Below are 21,673 nucleotides of genomic sequence, written 5' to 3'. Positions count from 1 at the left end.
CTGTTGCCAGGAGAAATGTTTTTAAAAATATGCTTCTAAAACAGCAAGTGAAGTTGCTATTAAGCACCTCACTAAATAAATGCCTAATTCTTGAAATTAAAGGGCATAGGAAGGAACAGACCTGAAGAAATGGATTCCTTTGATAAAGTTTTTCTCTAAGAAGAATAACAGGAGCTTTTATATTTATTATTTTGATTTAAAATATTTGGTTTGGGTTTTCCTACTTTTGGGGGTGGGGGGCATGGATCTTCACCATCCCTTCCTAAGTAGGGTGAGTCTGCATCTCTAGTATACACAACACAGATGCAAAAGTGTGTACTTGGGGGGATGGTAAAGCTAATTCAAAAGTTTTAAAGGAAAAAATAAAAACAGAGCTAATTCACAACGTGGATAATCAAGGGTTGATCCTCTAAAGTCAAGCAGCATCAGAAATTCCCCTGAATCAAAGAAGTAAAATAATAATAAGAGTAAGAGTTCTAATATGCCAGGCACTGGTCTTAATACTTTTCTGTATTGCTTGATTTAATCTTCCCCAAATCCTGCGAAGTAGGCGAACGTTTACCTTACAGATCAGGAAACTGAGGCACAGAGCGGTGAAGCACACAGCTAAGGGCACAGAGCTCAGGAAGCCCAGGATTCAAATGCAGACAGGCAGCCTCCAGGGCCAGCTCTGCTAAGAGCTGTTCTGTCTCCCAACCACAGTCAAGGCCTCTCACTTACAGATGGATCTAGAGAAGGGAAATTAGTGGGTAAACTAAAAAAAAAAAAAAAAGACTCTAGATCCCAATCATTTTTCAAAACAAAACAAAGCTAGCAAAGAAAAACACATCAACTCTCTAACAAACAGAAGGGGAAAATACTGATCATTCTGAACAAACCTCATGCTGAGTGGAAAGGCGTGATGCTTCCGTCTGCTGTCACCAGTGCACAAACACGGGCACCGCAGCCGGTCGGAGCGCCGGTCCCTTCTCCTTCTGTAACTCCTCTCAGTGAGGCAAGTCAAGTCAAAACAAAGCAAAAAGGGAAAAAAGATAAAAGAAACCCACACACACATTAAGCAGGTTTTGAGGTTTATTAAAATGAAGTATTAGCAAACAATATGCAAAAACGAAGTTCTTAAGAGTTATGGCTTTGAAAAGCACAATATAGTAAAACCTAATACATTTTTATAAGTATCAAAAAGATAACAGAATGGAAGCATGTTGCTAGAATTTTACTTTCTACAACATAAACAGAAGCAGAACAAGTACAAATAAGAAGCAGGCCTACAGTGCAGCCGTTGGTTTGGTCTTTATCATCTGCACATGACATCTCTCCTCCAACAGAACGCGGGTAGGTACACAGAAACCAGTTTTCATTACAATCTCATCCAATTTTAAAATAAGTGGTTTTCAAAATGCAACTTGACAAGGTCAAGAAGAAAACCACTTGCCCAACTATTATCTTTGAGAGTCCCTGCAGTTTGTGAATGAATGAAAGCCACATCACCTGTGATGGAAAAGCTGACTCTCAAAGATTTCTTCTTTCATAAAGAACGTGAGCTGCTGGGCCTCACTGGAGTCTGGTTACCACTAACACCAGCCAGTATAAAGAAGGCGCTACCTAATCATGGGGGAGAAAAATCCACCTGTACACAAACTTCTGAACTTTTAAAAACAGTATCTTCAAATAAAACCTTACAGGGCAATAGTATAGTGATTTTAAGAGCTTGAAGAACAGAATGATTTAGACAAGAGCCATGCACACCTTCTCCATTCTGCCATGAACAACAGAAAAATCTTTCCCTGATGGGGTCTTCTCAAAGAAACGACCCATCACTGGTGTTACAGTCATTGCAATCAGCAAGTATTATAACATAAGCTCTTACCTTTAAAAAATTTAGTACGTAAAATCCCTCTCGTGGGTTTTTGTGAACCATCCAAGCTTCAGGTAACACTTCAATTGTAACACAGTTGTATCTTAGAAAATAAGTTTCTATTATGAATAATCCAATAGAACAAAGGCTTGATAAATACTGTTACCTCTTGTCATCAGGACATGCTGAACCTGAACTGCAATCCAGTGAATTCCAAAGAACTGTCCAAGTTTCTGTGCAGCAGGTAAGATTGTTTATGTAGAAGTGATGCCTTAACACTCACTTTCCAGAAAACCTCCCCCAAATCCTACCTGCATCAAGGAGGAAAATGCTGCCATTCTGGGGAAAAACAGGCATCAAACCTGAGATTACCCCCCAAAAGCTACCCTAGTTCGTATCTGAGGAGACCACCCACAAATCAGTGCTTAGGAAAAGTCGCTCCCATAAAAATCACCAAACACTTCTACACCACCGGACTCTCTACTGTTTTGAAAGACCCATGCTTATCTGGCTGACGAGCACAAGGAGGAAACCCATTCTATTCTCACCCAGCAGGTGAATGAGGCTTTGACTAAGAAGACAAAGATGGGCTCTGACTCTCTCAGGAGTTTAACAGGTACGAACTGTGCCATCGATAATTATTAAAAGATTCTTCCTTCTTCAGGGAGCGTAGAAGGTATTAATATATTTCAGGTGGGAAAGTGATAATGATCCAAAGTAATATTAAGCACACAACTAGAAAAAGTATGAAGAAGTGGATCTAAACTGGTATATGAGATGCTCTACAACAGAAGCACAGCACTCACACAGGTTCTACCCAACTGTTCAGGGCCTCTCTGCTACTGAGAGGATTTGATTCCTTCTATAAGCTTTCTCCTTCAGCAGAACACTCTTACAGGGGAACCATTTCCCACAGGTACCCTCAGATACAGAGGGTTTTATACAATGTGAGCCCCAGTTCTTGTCCTGACAAAATTCATTTCAGATCTGAATACCAATCATTTTATACCTGAACAGGATGCCTTACACTCAGATGTACGGAAAGCACGCGGCCACGCCCTCTTTCTGTGCTGCTGGGTGTAGCGCGGTGAACCACCCAGTGATCTCACGGTGGGTTTCACCGAGAGACCAGCCAACTCTGTTATCACAGGCTTCTTACACAACAATGATGAAATGGGAAAAATTATTCACATTCTGGTGTATACATTTGACAGTTTGGTTGATGTCTTCCTTAAATTTTCTCTAAAGAAGAAATGTTGGCCTCAAAAGACCAATGGCATATCTACTAGTTTTCATTTCACAACTTAAGTCAGGCAATACCAACCACACCATAATACCTATTATGTAGCAACTCGAGTCAAAGGCACCTCTTACATCGTATTCTCCCCCCAATTAACATCTTTTTGTTGCATTAATTTACTACTGAGATTAATTTTGATTCTATTCTTCCTTTTGCATCTACCAAACTGGTGGTAGCTTTAGTATTCCCACACCATCCTTTCAGCAGGCATATGTTAATATGTTGTACATGTTGTAAAATGTGATCATTTCAATGGTATTGATGTTTAATAAACATTCTAGAGAGTAAATAAAAACCTGAAACTGTAATTTGCTAAAGTGGTTTCTTTCAGAGGCATTTCCTTTTCATTGGTCAGAGTTTTACTTTGTTTTTAAAAACCCTCCTGGCAATTTTGACGCCCTACCCATGGCTATCGGACACCTCGGGAATCAGAGGAGCAGCCAGATTAAGCTTCCATTTAAAACCCAGGGGTGTGGAATTGAGAACTTCTGGGAAATGCAATAGGCTTACGCCTCTCCGTGAAATTCTGAACACTCAGAGGCATAAGTGCTGTCACTCACAAGACACAGCACCCTAGGAAAAACGAAGAAAAGGCTGATCACATAAAGCCCTCCAAATTCTAAAAGCTATGAAATGAATAATAACAATTTTTACTGAACTCAACTGACAGTAACAATGAAACACTAGTTTCCCTCCCTTCAAACCCACTGAAGTTGACTACATGTACCTGCTATTCAGCCTGTATGGTTTTGTGCTACAAACTGTTCCGAAGTCATGCCGTGAGTCTGGTAAGTTAAAAAAAAAAAAAAGGAAGCAGAAACTGTTCTGTCACTGAGCAAACATACTCTTCCACATGGCTGACACAGCTCTGGAAGACTGAGGAAGTGTGGCGTGTGAAATTGTGGCTAAGGCTCAGGTGACTGCCATAAAGTACTGTCACCAGGCAAAGAACGGTGAGCGGAGGCCCACGTGGCAGGCACTTCATCTTAAAGAATAAAACCACCTCCTGGCTACACTTTGTAAAAGCAATAAATAGTGTCATAGAGAGAGAAAAAAAGAATCACATTCTCCTTTCCTCAAAAAATGTACTTACTTCCTCATAAAAGCAGAAAGGGCGAGGCAGAAAGTCAAACCAAACCAACATTTTACACACAAGACTGCCACGGCCCTCAATATTTATGAAAGGCACTGGAAAGTAAGCTTCTTCTGATAGGTAAGTTAGGTCACTTTTCTCAAAATAATGCCTTTGTTCTCAGGCTGTAACTAAGAGTTTAACTGACAGCTCCCTGGAAGAAGGGGTTAAGAGTCTTTCCCCCAAAGCCTTTAAGCATGATGGACGAAATGGCCATTTTAGAGTTTCCAAGTCTTTCCTTTCTGAGGATAGTGTTCTGGGTGACTAGCACTCACATAGGAACTTAAAAAAAAAGAAAGGGAAAAGAAAAAAGAGCACGCAAGAGCACGCAAGGTAACTGTCAGAACAGTCTGTATTCTTTGATACACGGATGTTTTGAAACCAGCTCTGTCGGTGACCACTGCCAATTCCTTTAAGTGTGAGACCAGGAGACTCGTCCTCGGGGCCGGATGGGAAAGGCTCCTCCTATGGCTTACAGTACACAGGTCCCTGCATGGGGAGACTGATGCAGTAAGAGCAATGGATTCAGTACATGATTTTCCAACATTAATAATGTCCATAAAACTGGAATTAAAAAGGCACCTTAAGCTGGAGCTAAAGATTAACAGTATTATAAGCTAGGCTGAAAATACAACAAAAGCTAGAAAAAGCGTAACTTCCTACAACTGTCACCTATAAATTGCAGTGTTTGTCCATATAAAAGGGGAACCAGGGAAGTAAGGATGAGCATCTAAGTACAAATCACTTGAGTGTGTTTCACAGAAGGTTACACTAAAAACTGTCGCCCATCAAAGTGCAAATAAAAGGTTAATGCATGTCAAAATTAGAGTTCTGGCAACGTGAGCCAAGAGCCGCAAACACAGCTGAACACGGCCACGCACGCGGTGCCATTAGCTATAAAGTAGTGCTTCGGACAGGTTCTGAGTAAATGACACATACCGGAGATCTGTTGTTGGCAATCATTTTTTTTAAAAAGGAAAATGTTATACAAAAGATATATTGAGTGAAGTCACAATACATGGACGAACATTTAGCTGTATTAAATGTAAATTTTACGATGTCATCTAGAAAACTATCACTTTGCTTTTACCGAACACTACTTGTTAGAGCAGTGCATAGTGTTCCTCACACAGATTTTTTATAGTTTCTTTTAAGTCCCCACCATATGCTTCTACAGAACAATGAACTAGACTTTTTAGAAGCTGGTGGGACAAAGAAACTGGAAAATGTACAACTTCTTGAGTATCAAGAGTTGAAGGGAAGACTTTTCACTGCATACCCTCTTACACTACCATCATTTTTCATCATGTGTTGTTCTACATTTTTTTAAAAAGTTGAACAAATTAAAAAAAATTGTTGGGACAATAAGGCAAATGCATGTTCCAGTTTAAGATTAATGCCAAACCTCGGAACTGGGGCACAAGAATTTCTCTGCATCTTTCAACAACACTTTTTGCGAGTTAATCACATGAACACTAATACAAACAAATGTAGATTCGTCACAAAATACAAATGTATTGGTCACAATTATGTAAAAAAAAATAAGATGTTTTCCATGTAAGCTCACAGTATCTGCATTGAAAGTTTCCCTAAAAGTAAAACAAGTCCACTAATGATAACATTGAAAAGAATACTTTCCGCACTATGAAACAGAAGAGATGGGGTTCAGAGGGGAGCCCATCTGAGTGAGGACCTTATCCAGCCACTGAAGAGGCCCGTGAAGGTGAATCTCAATCCAGCACGGGGTGCTGGTAACGTCCTGCCGGTGGTACTCTGCTCCCCAGCCCTGGGAAATGAACAGACATCACAGTGAGCACCTTTTTAAAAGTGTCAACCAGCCGAAACCAACTTTCACACATCGACAAAAAGATACGTTACAGCAGACATATGCAGAATGTACTTAAACAGAGATCACAAAACCAACCTTAGCATTCGCCATGGAGTTAAAAGTAACATAATAGCTGCATCACTGAAAGATGATCCGTTGGAGCAAGATGTTTCAGATTTTTCTTTTTAAATTTTATAAAGTTACTAAGTTCTAAATCTCATAATTTAAAAATTAGTATTTCTACAGTGAGATATTCTTAATTGGATAAATAAAACCTATAAATAGCCTCATGGTAAGTTCATATTAGATTTTTTTTGCCAACTTCTTTTTGTTTCCAGGTTTTTGGTATCTTTTTTTAAATAAAAGATCAGGCACTGCATATCTGATCAATGCATGCAAGTGGAATTTAAATGGCAATCATGTATCAATTATCCTTTAAAACAGGAGATTACAGGGTTGAATTGAGCTAGAACACTTTATCCTAAAACTCCAGAAAAAAAGTCAAAGTTTTTTTCATTCTTATTTGCCTGGAGTTATCAACTCTCTGTTTTACTGCTTACAGTAGTCCTGGGCCAGAAAAATTAGGCTGGGGAGCTGGAAGGGGAGGGGGGAGCGGGGGAGGGGAGGGAGAAAAGATTAAATACACAAAAGTCATGTTTGTACAGGAGACTACTGAGACAAACCGATGTTGGTGATGAGTCTATGCTACGCCAGGCAGCACGGAGGCACTGGGCTGCGGGACTGGACGCCAAAGGAGACACCACACAGAGCACCTGACAGCTGCTCTTCCCGGGCTAAATCCCTAAGGGCCCAGTGGGTCCAGTCCAGGTTGCTCAAATGTATCACTAAAATTCTTTCCACATTTTGCTCACGAACCATCATCTTTGGAACACCAATAAAATCTGGCCAACAGTAAATGACAATTCTGAAAAGTTCTTTAAACTTTGCAAACAATTTCAGTGTCCTAAAGGACCCTTCAAGCCACTCTAACAACGGGGTCCAACAGCGACCGACTAATACCGCTGAAGCTAAGGGACTAGAGGGGGTTTAACAGTGAACACTCTCTAGCAATTCAGTCTTCGCCTTAAATTCTCTGTAAGCCCAGCCCCTGTTCAGCATCAAAACCAGTGTTGTACCTTTTATAATGTCTGGTTTACAAAATAAAACCTCAGACCTACCATGCAGTTAAAGTTATAGAGTCAAGAATTTCATTTAAAAACCTATTAAATCAGGTTAAAAGTAATCACCACCTTTCATTTAATAATGGCTTTATAAAATTATATCCTACAGACATATAATACACACATTTATGGTGACTCAAATTAAGCTACAGGTCCCAACCTACTGACCTTGACGAAACTCATTCGGATTGTACACATTTTGGTGAGCTCGTACACTGCCTCAAACCCATGGTTGACAGACTGAGCCAGGAGCTGCGCAAATTCTTGATTGTTGAAAATTTTGAGGCTGCAGCTGCTGGGAATCTTACAGACAGTGGTAGGATGAAAGCCGTGATGGAAGTTGCAGTTCCTGCTCTGCACGAATATGCTGCTGTCACTGAGACACTCCGCATATACCTCGCCGCCAACGTAGTACAGGTGAACCCCTGAGAAAGACAGGCATCACTGGAGTCAACAATGCATCACAATAAAGCCACAGGGGCTGCATGAGGTGCAACCGAGACCAGCCATGAACCTACAGCCAATGCCCCACAGGCCTTCGACAGAAGGTACCACTAGGTGGCCTTACACTGCCAAAGACAATAAAGAATGTCCGCCTAAATCCAAAACTGTCCTCAAGTAACCAGGACTTAAGACTCAAGTTGGTAGCTTATTAGGCTACAAGTTCTTGGGGTTTTCCCCTTTTTCAACAACCATCATTTATCATCTCTATGAGAGAAACAATGGCAAAAAAGCAACTGCCTTATGATGAGCCCTTTCAAAGGAATGCTTGGTTATCAACTAACCACATAGTCATTTGGCACCAAGTTTTGTGCTTCTTTTGTGAATGCAGGGAAGAGCAACATTAAAAATATCCTAAGGAACATGTGTAAAGTTAGGTCACAAAAGGAGCCTTTAAATGGCAGGTTTACTTTCCTTTCCTTTAAAAAAAGTGTTTTTGGTATTTAAAATATACATACATATAAATATGAATATAGTTAAATAGTAAAAATTCAATTACATATCTGAAGCTGAGTTGCTCCCGACTTTCTACTACTGCAAAGAGTGCTAGAAGACCGTCCTCGTCCACACACACCTCTGCACACGTGTGAGTCACAGGCGTGTATGCGGCTGTGACATTAACATCTTTTTTGTTTCTGAGCAAATAAAAATGGCCCATGGAAGAAAGGGTCCTAACACTACACACACTGATTCTACAAGTCAAGAATTCACCAAGTAAATTCCTTCTGAAATATTCTATTGGAGTAAGAAAATCAATGCATAGAAGTGAGGCACTCCACTCAAAGTGGATTTCCTACCTGTAACCCTTCAACATCATGGTAATTCCTACATGTCATCTTACCCCAGAACACTCCATAAATATCATAACTATAAAATGCTAATCCTTCCAACAGCATTCAAATATTCCACAAGTATCTGTTGTGTATTTACTATGAATCAGGCAGTTGTAGCTGCTGAAGATGTTCTAAATACAGCAAATTTCTGTAAAGTTCGTATTCCAATCAGAAAGATACTAAAACAATAAACGTAGGTAATTTGCTTTCAGGTCCTAAATACCATGAAAAATAAGTAAGCAGGTAAGGGAAAGAGAGCTGAGTATGTCTTTACTTCACACCGGAGCTTGAGGGCAGAGACTACGCCCTAGGCTTTGTACGCTCCAGCACCTCACACAGTGGATGGTCCACGGCAAGCACAGCAAAGACAGAATTCAAGTGAAGGTAGAGAAATGACAAAATTACCTTTTCCAATATGTCGCCTAGTGTTTTCAATTGTCGAGTTACGGTTAACATTTGACAACAACCCCAAGCAGAATCTACTCTTGTTATTTGAAGGGTCTGTGAATCCATCTACTAACACACTGGTAGAAGACGCATGGAAAGCTTCCCCAACACGATTGTTTAATTCATAGTAAACAATTGAACACCAATGTTTGGGCTCTTCATAGGCAACAGGCTGAACATCTGTGAACAAACCAAACAGAAAAAAAGTTTAAAGAATAATTATCAGAAACTCCAGATTCTCTATGTGTTTCCCTTGAACCCAACTATATGAAAAAGAAAATATGCAGATATTTCACTTAGTCTCACTGTCCTTCCTAGCTGTGAGTCTGTATCCGAAATACATACTCCAAAATGCTGTGAATCTGATGATTTTTAAAAGTATACAAGTACAAAGATAGGCAACATCACATTCTAAATTGTTTTATCCAGCAGAATCTAATCCAGGTTTAATGTTTGAGATGACAAACCTGTTTCAGCATCCTAAAAGACTTAACTATACCAAGTACCTATAAAATTATACTAAACAAAACTATGAACTAAAAACTCAGTGAGATTCTCGGCAACAGACCCTCCAGAATAGAGGGGAACTTTTTCAACTTGATACAAGAACATTTACAAAAAAGCCTATAGCTAATATCATACTTAATAGTGAAAAACTAGATTCCCTGCTAAGACACCAGTAGTAACAAGGTAAGAATGTTCTTGCTACTCCATTTCAACACTGTATTGAAGTTCTAGCTAATGCACTAAGACAAAAAAAAAAAAAAAAAAAAAAAAAGGGAAATAAAAAGTACACAGATTGGGAAAAAGAAATAAAACTCTTTTTTTCCCCCACAAATGACATGACTGTCTACATAGAAAATCTGAAAAAACTGACAAAAACAAACAAACAAACCCTCCAAACAAACCCTCCTGGAATTAACAAGCAATTATAGCAAGGTTAATATACAAAAGTCAAATCACTTTCCTATATACCAGCAATGAACAAGTGAAATTTGACATTGAAAACTCATTACCATTTACACTGGCATTCAAAAATGAAATACTTAGGGAAAAATCAAACAAAAATAAATAAAAAATCTTTGAGAAAGCTATAATACTCTAATGAAAGAAATCAAAGAACTATAAATGGCTATTCCATATTCTTGATGCTTCAATATTATTGAAGATGTCAGTTCTTCCCAACATGATCTATTGATTCAATGCAATCCCAACCAAAACCCCAGCAAATCATTCTGTGAATATCAAGAACGTGATCCTCAAGTTTATACGGAGAGGCAAAAGACCCAGAATCGCAAACACAATCCTGAATAACACAATCAGAAAACTGACACTACCCAACTTTAAGACTACTATAAAGCTACAGCAATCGAGACTGAGTGGTACTGACAAAAGAATAAACAAACCGATCAAAAAACAGAAGAGAAAATCCAGAAACAAACCCTACATAAATATAATTAATTGATCTCTGATGAAAGAGTATTACAGGGTGCAGCCAAGAGGGGGGACCCCAAATAGGCATTTGAAATGGGGTCCAGAACTCAAGGTATCCAGGAGATTTTAAGATGTCTCCACCCCTTTCCCCACAGGTGTGATTTGGGGGAAGGGGCACACAGAGCAAGAACATGCAGGGCAGCTTTGCAGCTAATCCAGGGCATGGTCATTTAACATACCTATAGCCTTTGGCTGGTCACTTAGATATGCTAAATAGCTATGGCCATGCTCAAGGCCAGGGGGATGGAAAGGGACCCCCCCCAAGATGTGACTGGGGGGGCAGGTCCCCCGAGTTACAGCACCTGCGTGGGAGCTCGAAGACTGGCTCCATGACATGGGGTCACACCTGCCTATACCCACAATGGCAACCAGAAAAGCTGGAGAAAACAGCAGATTGAGGGCAAGTGTGCCCGAGTGTAGGAGGAGTCGGAAATGGGGCTGCAGAGGAAGATTGGCGTGGGGATTTAAACCCAGACACGGCAGCCATTGAGAGAGAACCACACAGCCTTGACAGAGTGGAGACTCCCGCAGCCCTAGGAGAGAGGACCACGTGCCTTTGCCAGAGTGGGGACCCCTGCAGCTTTAGAAGGGGGAACCACCACCTGGTTTTAGCAGAGATCCCAGCAACTCAGCTGAGGGTGCCGGGAACCCAGGGAGGTCTCCCAGTCGAGACGGAGTACTAACTGGAAATAACCAGAGGACTGCCTGAGCCAGTACTCTGGACTGGGCAAAGGGGGAAGGAAGGAAGGACTGTGTCTGTTTATGGGTGTTTTAAGGGACTTTAGGATTTTTGATAAAGACATTAGGTCACTACTTTAAGTTTGTATAGCATTAAATAAACATTTCCTTTCCTTTTCACAAATCTCTGGCATTGAGAGACGTCTTTCCTCGGGCGGCGGACATAACGGACCTGGGGGCTTCTTTCAATAATAGTATATCGTCCCAGGCACCCCCCCCCCTTATTTGTTCTGTAACAAGAGCAAGGGCAATAATGGAGAAAAGATAGTCTTTTTATCAGATAATTTAAGAACTGACATTCACATGCAAAAAAATTAATCAAGACACAGACCTTACACCCATCACCAAAATTACCTCAAAATCGTTCACAGACCTAAATGTAAAAAGCAACTGTAAGACTTCTAGAAGATAGCATAGAAGAAAATCTAGATGACCTTGAACAAGGTGATGAATTTTTAGATAACACCAAGACATGATCTATGACAGAAATAATCAGTAAGCTGGACTTCATTGAAACTAAAAACCTCTGCTATGCAAAAAGACCCTGTCAAGGGAATAAAACAAGTCACAGACTGGGAGAAAATATTTGCAAAAGACCTATCTGATAAAGAACTGTTATTCAAAATATACAAAGAATTCTTAAAACTCAACAATAAAATGATCACCCCAATTAAAAAATAGGTCAAAGACACAAACAGACACCTCACCAAAGAAGTTATATACATGCCAAATAAACATATCAAAAGATGCTCCAGGACTTCCACTCAAGATGGCAGCACAGGTAAACACGGCTTACCAAGCACAACCACATCAAAATGACAACTAAAATATACAACCACCATCACTCAGAACCGTCAAAAATTGAGTTGAATGGAAGTCTCACAACTACGGAACTAAAGAAACCACATCCATCCAGACTGGTAGCAGGGGCCCAAATACGGAATGGGCTGGTCCCACATCCTTGTGTGGTGGATAAAAATTTGGGAGGGGTATCTCAGGATCGAGGAGTCCCAGGCCCACATCAGGCCCCCCAGAGCAGGGTCCCCGTAGCAGGAAGATAAGCCCCCGTAACTCCTGGCTGCAAAAACCAGTGGAGATTAAGTAGGTAGAAGAAACTTCTAGAGTCCCAAGCAGTTCCTCTTACAGAATGCACACACGGGACTTAATCAGACTCAGTCCCTCTGAGCTCCAGGACCAGGAGAGCAGCTTGAAAGGCACCGGAAGCATACAGGGAGAAAGTGAAGTGTCTGACATCAAAGTGAGAACTCAGGGACAGTTTTCTCTCAGACAAAAAGGCAGGTCATTGTCCCTTTTCTGAACCCTCCTCCTACAAAGCCAGGAGCCTGGTGTCATATCCAAGAGTCAATCACCTGACTAACATTGTTTGCCTCCCTCCCAGATCCCATGAGACTCCATTTCACCCAACTTACAGGCCACCCAAACTGTTTTTCCATATGAATGGCTGGTGTTGGCCCATGCTTCACAACTTAAATCCTCTCAAACAACCAACAGCTGACTTCAGTAAGCCCCCAACCCCCATACCTCTTGCTAAGGGGCCCCAGGCTTGGCACTAGCAGCAGCCAGCCTAGATTCACAGCTTGGTTTCACCTGGGAATCTTCAAGCCCTGCACAAGTAGCAGCCATATCAGATTACTTTTATAGCTCAGAAAGTAATATGTGCCCGGAGGCCCGGGCACAACACAGTGAAGGGCTGACCTTGGCTTACACCACCTGGGAAACCCCAGAGCCTGCCCACCCAGTGAACAACTACTAACCATGTTGGAGTACCACCACCCTGCCTTTGCACAGCTGATCCTCCACAGAAGGTGGAGATTGGTGGTCAGTGGTCACAGCCAGTCCTTGCAGCTGACTGGCCTGGGTAAATCCCTCCCATTGACCTGCCAAGAATAATCAAGCCTCAACTACAAGAAGAGGTTGTACTCAGCTCACACGAAGGACACACCTCAGGTGACAGGGGAGGCTATGCCACTGGACCCTACAGGACACCTACTACATTAGGCCACACTACCAAGACAGGAAGTCATAGTAGCTCTACCTAATATATAGACACAAACGCAGGGAGGCTGCCAAAATGAGGAGACAAGTAAATATAGCCCAAATTAAAGAACAGATCAAAACTCCAGAAAAAGAACTAAACAAAATGGAGATAAGCAGTTTACCATATGCAGAGCTCAAAATACTAGATATAAGGCTGCTCAAGGAACTTAGTGAAGACCTCAACAGCATAGAAATAATCCAGGCAGAAATGAAGGATATGCTAATTAAAATAAAGAACAATTTACAGGGCAACAAGAATGCCCTGATGAAGCCAAGAATCAAATCAATGATTTGGAATGTAAGGAAGCAAAAACAATCAATTAGAACAAGAAGAGAAAAGAATCCAAAAAAATGAGGATACTGTAAGCAACCTCTGGGACTTCAAGTGACCCAACATTTGCATAATAGGGATGCCAGAAGAAGAGAAAGAGCAAGAAATTGGAAATGTATTAGGAAAAAAATACTGTATTTTGCTGTGTATAATGCACACTGCTTGTCCAAATTTTTGAGCGAAAATAAAGATGCACATCATACATGGATATAATGACTACCTATAATGGGTATAATAAAAGGTATAATAATCCCATTACGATACGTGCAAAAATGTGGGTGAAAATTATACACAGGAGCACATTATACACAGCAAAATATGGTAATGAAAGAAACCTTCCCTAATTTGATAAAAGAAATAAACATGCAAAACATGCAAGTCCAGGAAGCACAGAGTCCCAAACAAGATGGATGCAAAGAGGTCTACTCCAAGACACATCATAATTAAAATCCTAAAGGTTAAAAAGAGAATCTTAAAAGCAGCAAGAGAAAAGCAGTTAGTTATCTACAGGGGAGTTCCCATAAGACTGTCAGCTGACTTCTCAAATGAAACTTTGCAGGCTAGAAGTGATTGGCAAGAAATATTCAAAGTCATGAAAAGCAAGGACCTACATCCAACATTCCTCTACCCAACAAAGATATCTTTTAGAATTGAAGGGCAGATAAAGTGCTTCTGGGACAAGAAAAAATTAAAGAAGTTCAGCATCACCAAACCATTATTATATGAAGTATTAAAGGGACTTATTTAAGAAAAAGAAGATCAAAACTAAGAATAATAAAATATCAACAACTGAATCTAAAAAACAAACCAAACAAACAAGAAGAATAGAGATAGAATCACGGATACAGCGAGCATTCTGATGGTTGCTGATGGAAGGGGAGCATGGGGGAATGGGTGAAGAGGTGAGGGGATTATGAAGTACAAACAGGTAGTTACTGAATAGCCATGAGATGTAAAGTACAGTATAGGAGATGGAGTAGCCAAAAAACCTACACATGACCCATGGACATGAAGAGTGGTGTGGGGACTGCCTGAGGGAGTCGGAGGTGGGTGGAGGGTGGAGGGGCTGGGTGGAGGGAGCGAAGGGGAAAAAATTAGGACAACTTTAATAGCATAATCAATATAATATAATTTATAAAAAAAGATGCTCCACATTATATGTCATCAAGAAAACACAACTTAAAATAACAAGAGATACCACTGCCTGTCATTGGAATGGCCCAAATCCAAAGAACTGAAAATACCAAATGCTAGTGAGTATGTACACTTATTCACTGTTGGAGGGAATGTACAATTGTATAGCCACTTTGGAAGACAGTTGGAAGGTTTCTCATGAAACTAAATATACTTTTAGCTTATAATGCAGCAAATGTGCTCCTTGGTGTTTTGTGTGAAAACTATGTTCACATAAAAATCTGCACAGTGTTTAGAGCAGCTTTATTTATTATCACCAAAACTTGGCAACAACCAATATATCCTTCAGTAGATGAATGAATAAATAAACTACGATACATCCAGAAACTGGAATATGATTTAGGACTAAAAAGAAATGAGCTACCAAGTCATGAAAAGACATGGAGAATATTTAAATGCAAATTACTAACTGAAAGAAGCCAATCAGAAAAGGCTACACAGTGTATGATTCCAATGGTATAATATTCTGGAAAAGGAAAAACTATGGAAACAATAAAAAGATCAATGGTTGCCAGAGCGTAGTGGGGTGGGAAGGATGAACAAGCAGAGCACAGGGGATGTTTAGGGCAGAGAAACTATTCTGTCTGCTGCTATTGAATAATGGTAGATACATGTCATTATTCGTTTGTTACAACCCACAGAATGTACAACAGCAAGAGTGAACTCTAATGTAAATTACGGATTGCGGGTGATAATGAAGCGTCAGATAGTATGGGTCCACTGGCTGTTAGTAAATGTTCCTCTCTGGTGCAGGCTACTGGTTGTAGGGGAGGCTGCGTATTTGTGGAGGCAGGAGGTATGTGGGAATTCTGTTCTGCTCTAATTTGCTGGGAACCTAAAACTGACCTAAAAATTAAAGTCTGTTAAAAAAAAAAAACTAAGTGAGCATTATCTTTGGGTAAAAGGTGGTACAAATTTAAAATGTTAAGTGACAGAACTGACTATGGAAAAAGATTTAGATACAGTAAAAAATACAGATGGTCCCTGGCTTATGATGGTCCAACTTAAGATTTCTCAACTTTACAATGGTGTGAAAACCATATCCATTCAGTAGAAACTGTACTTTGAATTTTGATCTCCTTACGGCCTAGCAATACATGGTAAGATACTGCCTCATGATCCCGGGCAGTGGAGGCACACCATCGATCCTGGTCAGCCACATGATCACAAGGGTCAACAACTGATCATCTACAGTGTGTTCATTGTGTGAGATGATTTTGTCCAACTGTAAGTATTCTGGGTATGTTCAAGGATAGTTAGGCTAAGCTATGATGTTTAGTAGGTGAGGTATATTAAATGCTTTTTTGACTTAAGCTATTTTCAATTTCCAATGGGTTTATTGGCATGTAGGCCCATTGTAAGTCAAGGAGCATCTGTACTGACCAAGTTCTTATTTGTGTGAAAGTCAACAATTCACAATGGACACAGTGGGTGGGAGGGACACGGAAGCCCTTCATCCAGTCCTCACAGGAACTGTACTCAGGCAGAATCATAACCCTTAATTTTCTTTTTTAAAAAGCAGAGATAAACATGTGAAGAAAAACTTAAGAGTGGTTGCATGGCCTATGTACTCAGTGTAAAAGAATTGGTTGACTTCTAAAATTTACTTCTGATTTTTCAATTATAAAGAATTCAGAAGAGGAGAAACAGAGATCAATAAATCAATGTGGACTCACAGGGAAAAATCCCAACCGCTCAGATTTTAAAGACATTTATACAGAAATGGAACAAGGAGGGGCCCAAAACCAAAGATACATACAATGAATAGCAGGAAGTTGTAAGAATAGTGTCAGGAAAGCTAGAGATAAGAATGGGCCGAAGGTTGTAAGGGAAAAATTGCTAAGGACAACTAAAAAGACAATTTTGGTTAAGGTGAAAAGAAGAAAAAGAACAGCTTTGTTTAAGCTCAAGGCCAAGGATATATTGTTAACTGGTGATTCGAGGCATTGCAGTTTACCTTGATTTTCCTCTTGTACCCCTCTGTCAAAGAAAGAAAAAGAAAAAACAAAATATGACTGACATGAGAAGAAATTTTGGTGAAAAAAGACATCTTTGAGGGGAAGAAGACTTGAGTGCCAAGTTGCTCTGGGGGCTCCACTGTTTAGCTGAGACAAACTACATTCCAAGGAACACCTAACATTCTTCACTGCTAAACTGCACTGTCTGATCTCTAGAAAACTGGAAGGAGAAAAGAAAAGTGATTGCTGGGGTGAATACAGTCCTTATTTTCAGGAGGAAGATGATAATACCATTTATTGGGTACTACCCAATGCTGTATGCTAAGATCATTACATATACTGTCTAATTCAATCAATATACTAATAATCCCTGTGTAAATATTCTATTTATTTTAACAAATGGAGAAGCTTAGGCTTAGAGATCTCAAAAAGCTATCCTAAGTTGCAAAGCAAATAAGTAGAGATACAGGAATTCAAATCCAGAAATTCATGTTCTGAGACATTCTGCTCTAAATGAAGGTAGATTCTATGGCTTACAAGCAAATCAGTACAACAAAACCCCTAGGTGAATTCTAAATCTTGAAAAAGCAAAGACATTAACAAGACTATTGGGGAGCCTGAAATTTAACTTTTTTTACAAACATGGAGCTCCTAGAAAAACATAATGTGACAGACATACAGTCTTCAGGTATTATCACAAATAAGTATAACATACACACAAATACCATTCTTTTAATAAATATATAAAATGGCAATATCTCCTTCTAAACTTGTGACAAACTAAAGAATTTAGGGTCTCAAAATAAACTGGCTTTTAAATCACAGTAAGGTACCACTTTATACCCATTAGGATGACTATTATTTTTTAAAAAGTATTCACAAGAATGTGAAAAAATTGGAACCCTAATGTGGGCTGGTGGAAACATAAATGGTGCAGCCCCTATGGAAAACAGGTTGACAGTTCTTCAGTAAGTTAAACAGAATTACCGTAACTTCAGCAACTCTACTCCCAGGTATGTAACACCAAATGAGTTACGAAGCAGAGACTCACACAGGCACCTGTACACCAATGTTCACAGCAGCATTATTCAGAATAGCAAAAAGATGGAAACAATCCAAATGCCCATCAACTGATACATAAATAAACAAAATGTGGTATGTCCATACAATGGAATTGAATATTATTCAGCCTTAAAAAAGAATGGAATTCTGATATAGGCTACAACATGAATAAACCTTGAAAACACGGCTAGGTGAAATAAGCCAGACACAAAAGAACAAATATATATTACATGATTACACTTAGGGGACCAGAATAGGCAAATTCACAAAGACAGAAAGTAAAATGGCAGTTAGTTACTGAGGGGCACAGGGAGGGAGAATGGAGAGTTGTTGTTTAATGGTACAGAGTTCTGTTTGGTATCATAAGGAAGTTCTAGAAATGGATAATAGTGATGGTTGCAAAACACTGTGGATGTACTCAATATTATGTATACTTTAACAAGAGTCCCCAAAGTACCTGAAGCAAAAACCAACAGAACTCAAAAGTAAAAATAAGTGATTCAATAGTAATAGTTGGGAACTTCAATCTCCCACTCTCAAAAATTGATAGAACAATTAGAAAGAAATTTAGACAACAGACTTGAATAACACTATCAAACAACTTGGTCTAACTGAAATCCATAGATCCTATGATCCCCTATGACAATGAAATATATAATGTTTTCACATGCACGTGGAATATTCTCTAAAGTACGCTATATGCTCTGCCAGGTGCTGGCAAACGTTCTCTGCTCACCAAATCCAGCAATATATAAAAAGGATTATATACCATGACCAAGTAGAATACAAGCATTTTAGGTTTTGCAGGCCACATACTCTCTCTGCCACACAGTCTTGTTTAATGATCCTTTAATAACCTGAAAACCATTCTTAGGTCACAGGCTGTACAAAAACATGCATATAACAAGTTGCAATAACTTTTAAAACACAGAAATCATACAAAGTATGTTAAGTGCCCACAGTGATACTGAATTAGGAATTAAGAACTGAAAGAAATTTGGGGCATTCTGAAATATTTGGGAACTGATTAACGTGCTACTAAATAATCCAAGAGTCAAACAAGAAATCACAGGGAAATTTTTTAATATTTTAAACTGAATAAAAATGAAAACAAAACATATCCAAACTTATGAGGTACAACTAAAGGAGTGGTTAAAGGGAAATTAATAGTTTTGAACAGCTATGTTAAACAAGAGGAAACATCTCAAATCAATAACCTAAGATTCTACCTTAAGAAATTATAAAAGAAGAAAACTACACCCAAAGTAAGCAGAATAAAGGAAACAGTAGTGGTTAGAGTGGAAATCAATGAAAAAGAGAAAAGCTGATCCTTTCAAAAGATCAACAAAATTGGCAATCCTTTAATTAAAGGTACCAAGAAAAAACAAATAAGGCACAAATTTCCAAAATTAGGAATGAAGACATAACTACCACCACCCCCTCCCAGAAATTAGAAATTAAAACTTTGTGCTAACAAATTAGATGATGTGGATGAAATGAACAAACTTCTAGAAAGACAGAAATTACCAAAACAGACTCAAGAAAAAAACAATGACGCTGAACAGACCCATATAACAACTAAAAAAACTGAATCAGTTTTTAAAATCTTCCCACAAGGAAAAGTCCAAGCACAAATGACTTCACTGGTAAATTCTATCAAATATTTAAAGAAGTAATACTTATAATTTACAAACTCTACTAAAACTAGAAGGAACAATTCCCACCACTTCCCATAAGCCATTATTTCCCTGACCCCAATGGCAAACAGAGGCATCACTAGAAACTGCAGACTAGTATCACATATGAATACACAAACAGAAACATTCACCCAAATGTCAGTAAACCTAACATGGCAATACATGAAAAAGGCCTATACACCTTGACCACATTGGAATTTATCCCTGGAATACAGGGCTGGTTTAACATCAGAAAATCGGCTCATGTAATAAACCTATTACTAGAAAAAAAGAACAGAAAACTCCATATAGTTGTAGAAAAGCCTTTTGACAAAAGTCAACAGCTCAATGAATAAAATTTAGAGTTCACTCATGATAAAACTTCTCAACAAACTAGAAATAAGAGAGAATTAGAAATAAGAGAGAACTAATAATTTACTGGCTAGACCCTCCAGAAGAGTGATGAATAGAAATGAGTAGATAGGCATCCTTGTGCTATTTCTAATTCTAGGGGAAAGCAATTTAGTCTTTTATCATTAAGTATGAGGATGGCTGTTTTCATATGCACCCTTTAAAAATAATGAGAGAGAGAAAAAGGCATCCAGGTTGGACAGGAAAAAGTACTGCTTTTTATTCATAAACAATATGCTCCTGTATTTAGATGACTGCAAGGAATCCACGTATCACACATAAAAAACCTATTACTAGAACTAATCATTGCATTCAGCAAGCTTGCAAACCACAAGATTAATAAATAAAAATCAAGTGTATTCCTATATACTAATCAAGAATAATCCAAACATGAAATTAAACAAATTCCAACCACATAGGAATAAATTTAAAGAGAGAAGCAAATATAAAAGGCTTTTATACTGAAAACTGCGAAGATACAAATGAATGGAGAGAGATTCCACATTCATGAACTGGGAAATGATGGTATATCACCCTAAATTTATTTAGAGATTCAATGTGAACTCTTATCAAAATTCAAAGAGGGTTTTTTGGAGGAGTGAAATTGAGAAACTGATACTAAAGTGATATGGAAATGCAAAGAACATAGAGTAGCCAAATAATGTTAAAAACTAACAAAAGTTGGCCCTGGCCAGGTGGTTCAGTGGGTTGGAGCATCATCTCATATGCCAAAAGGTTGTAGGTTCAATTCCCAGTCAGGGCATAATACCTAAGTTATGGGTTTGAGCCCCAGTTGGAGCACACATAGAAAACAACAAATCGACGTTTCTTTCTCCCTCTCTCTAAACAACAAACAGCTCTGGCTGGTGTTGCTTAGTGGATTGGGTGTTAGCCTGCAAACCAAAAGGTTTGCTGGTTCAATTTCCACTCAGGGCACATGCCTAGGTTGTGGGCTAGGTCCTCAGTTGGGGCTGTGCGAGAGGCAACTGATCGAGGTATCTCTTGTACATCGATGTTTCTCTGCCTCTCTTTCCCCCTCCCTTCCCCCTCTCGAAAAATAAATAAATAAAATCTTTAAAAATACATAAATAGGTAAAAATTTAAAACCAAAAAATAATAAACATATCCTTGGGTGATGATTAAAAGAAAATAACGAAGCTGGAGAACTCATGCTTCTTGTTTTCAAAACTCAATACAACTTTAATAATCAAGACCATGAGGTACAGATACACAGATCAATGAATAAAATTGAGAGTCCTGAAATAAATACTAACTCATATAGTTAACTGATTTCTGAAAAAGATGCCAAAGCAACTCAATGGAGAAACAATACTGTTTTCAACAAACACTGAGTGCTAGGACCGACGTGCACAGCCATGTGCACGAAGATGAATTCAGACCTCACCACGCGAAAAGTTGAGCTCAATAGGAATCATACACCTAAATTTAAGAGCTAAAGCTATAGATAGAACTTCTAGAAGAAAATGCATTAAGAAAATTTTCATGACCTTGCGATAGACAAAAATTTCTCTGATGCAACAGAAAAAGAGAATAATCACTAAACTAGACTTCATCAAAATTAAAAACTTTTGTGCTTCATAAGATACTATTAAGAAAATGAAAAGACAATTCATAGACTTAGAAAATATTTGCAAATCATGTATCTGATAAAGG

At 39.0% G+C, this 21,673-nt stretch overlaps 1 protein-coding gene across 3 annotated transcripts in view; it reads right to left on the bottom strand.

Annotated features, from left to right (window-relative positions):
* Positions 1–1,058: 1,058 nt before the first annotated feature.
* Positions 1,059–21,673, bottom strand: part of SMAD5 (SMAD family member 5) — a 58,017-nt gene continuing 37,402 nt past the window's right edge. For all 3 annotated transcript variants that reach the window (XM_028528373.2, XM_028528374.2, XM_036014572.1), the window contains 3 exons: positions 9,036–9,257; positions 7,465–7,721; positions 1,059–6,073 (listed from right to left, as the gene is read on the bottom strand). In XM_028528373.2, coding sequence (XP_028384174.1) covers positions 5,930–6,073; positions 7,465–7,721; positions 9,036–9,257 — 623 coding nt within the window. In that variant the 3' untranslated portion in view covers positions 1,059–5,929. The remainder of the gene's footprint in view (positions 6,074–7,464; positions 7,722–9,035; positions 9,258–21,673) is intronic.

The sequence above is a fragment of the Phyllostomus discolor genome, chromosome 13, assembly GCF_004126475.2.
Source record: "Phyllostomus discolor isolate MPI-MPIP mPhyDis1 chromosome 13, mPhyDis1.pri.v3, whole genome shotgun sequence".
Classification (NCBI taxonomy): domain Eukaryota; kingdom Metazoa; phylum Chordata; class Mammalia; order Chiroptera; family Phyllostomidae; genus Phyllostomus; species Phyllostomus discolor.
Note: the sequence above shows the minus strand (reverse complement) of the source record. Positions and strands in the feature narration are given on the sequence as shown.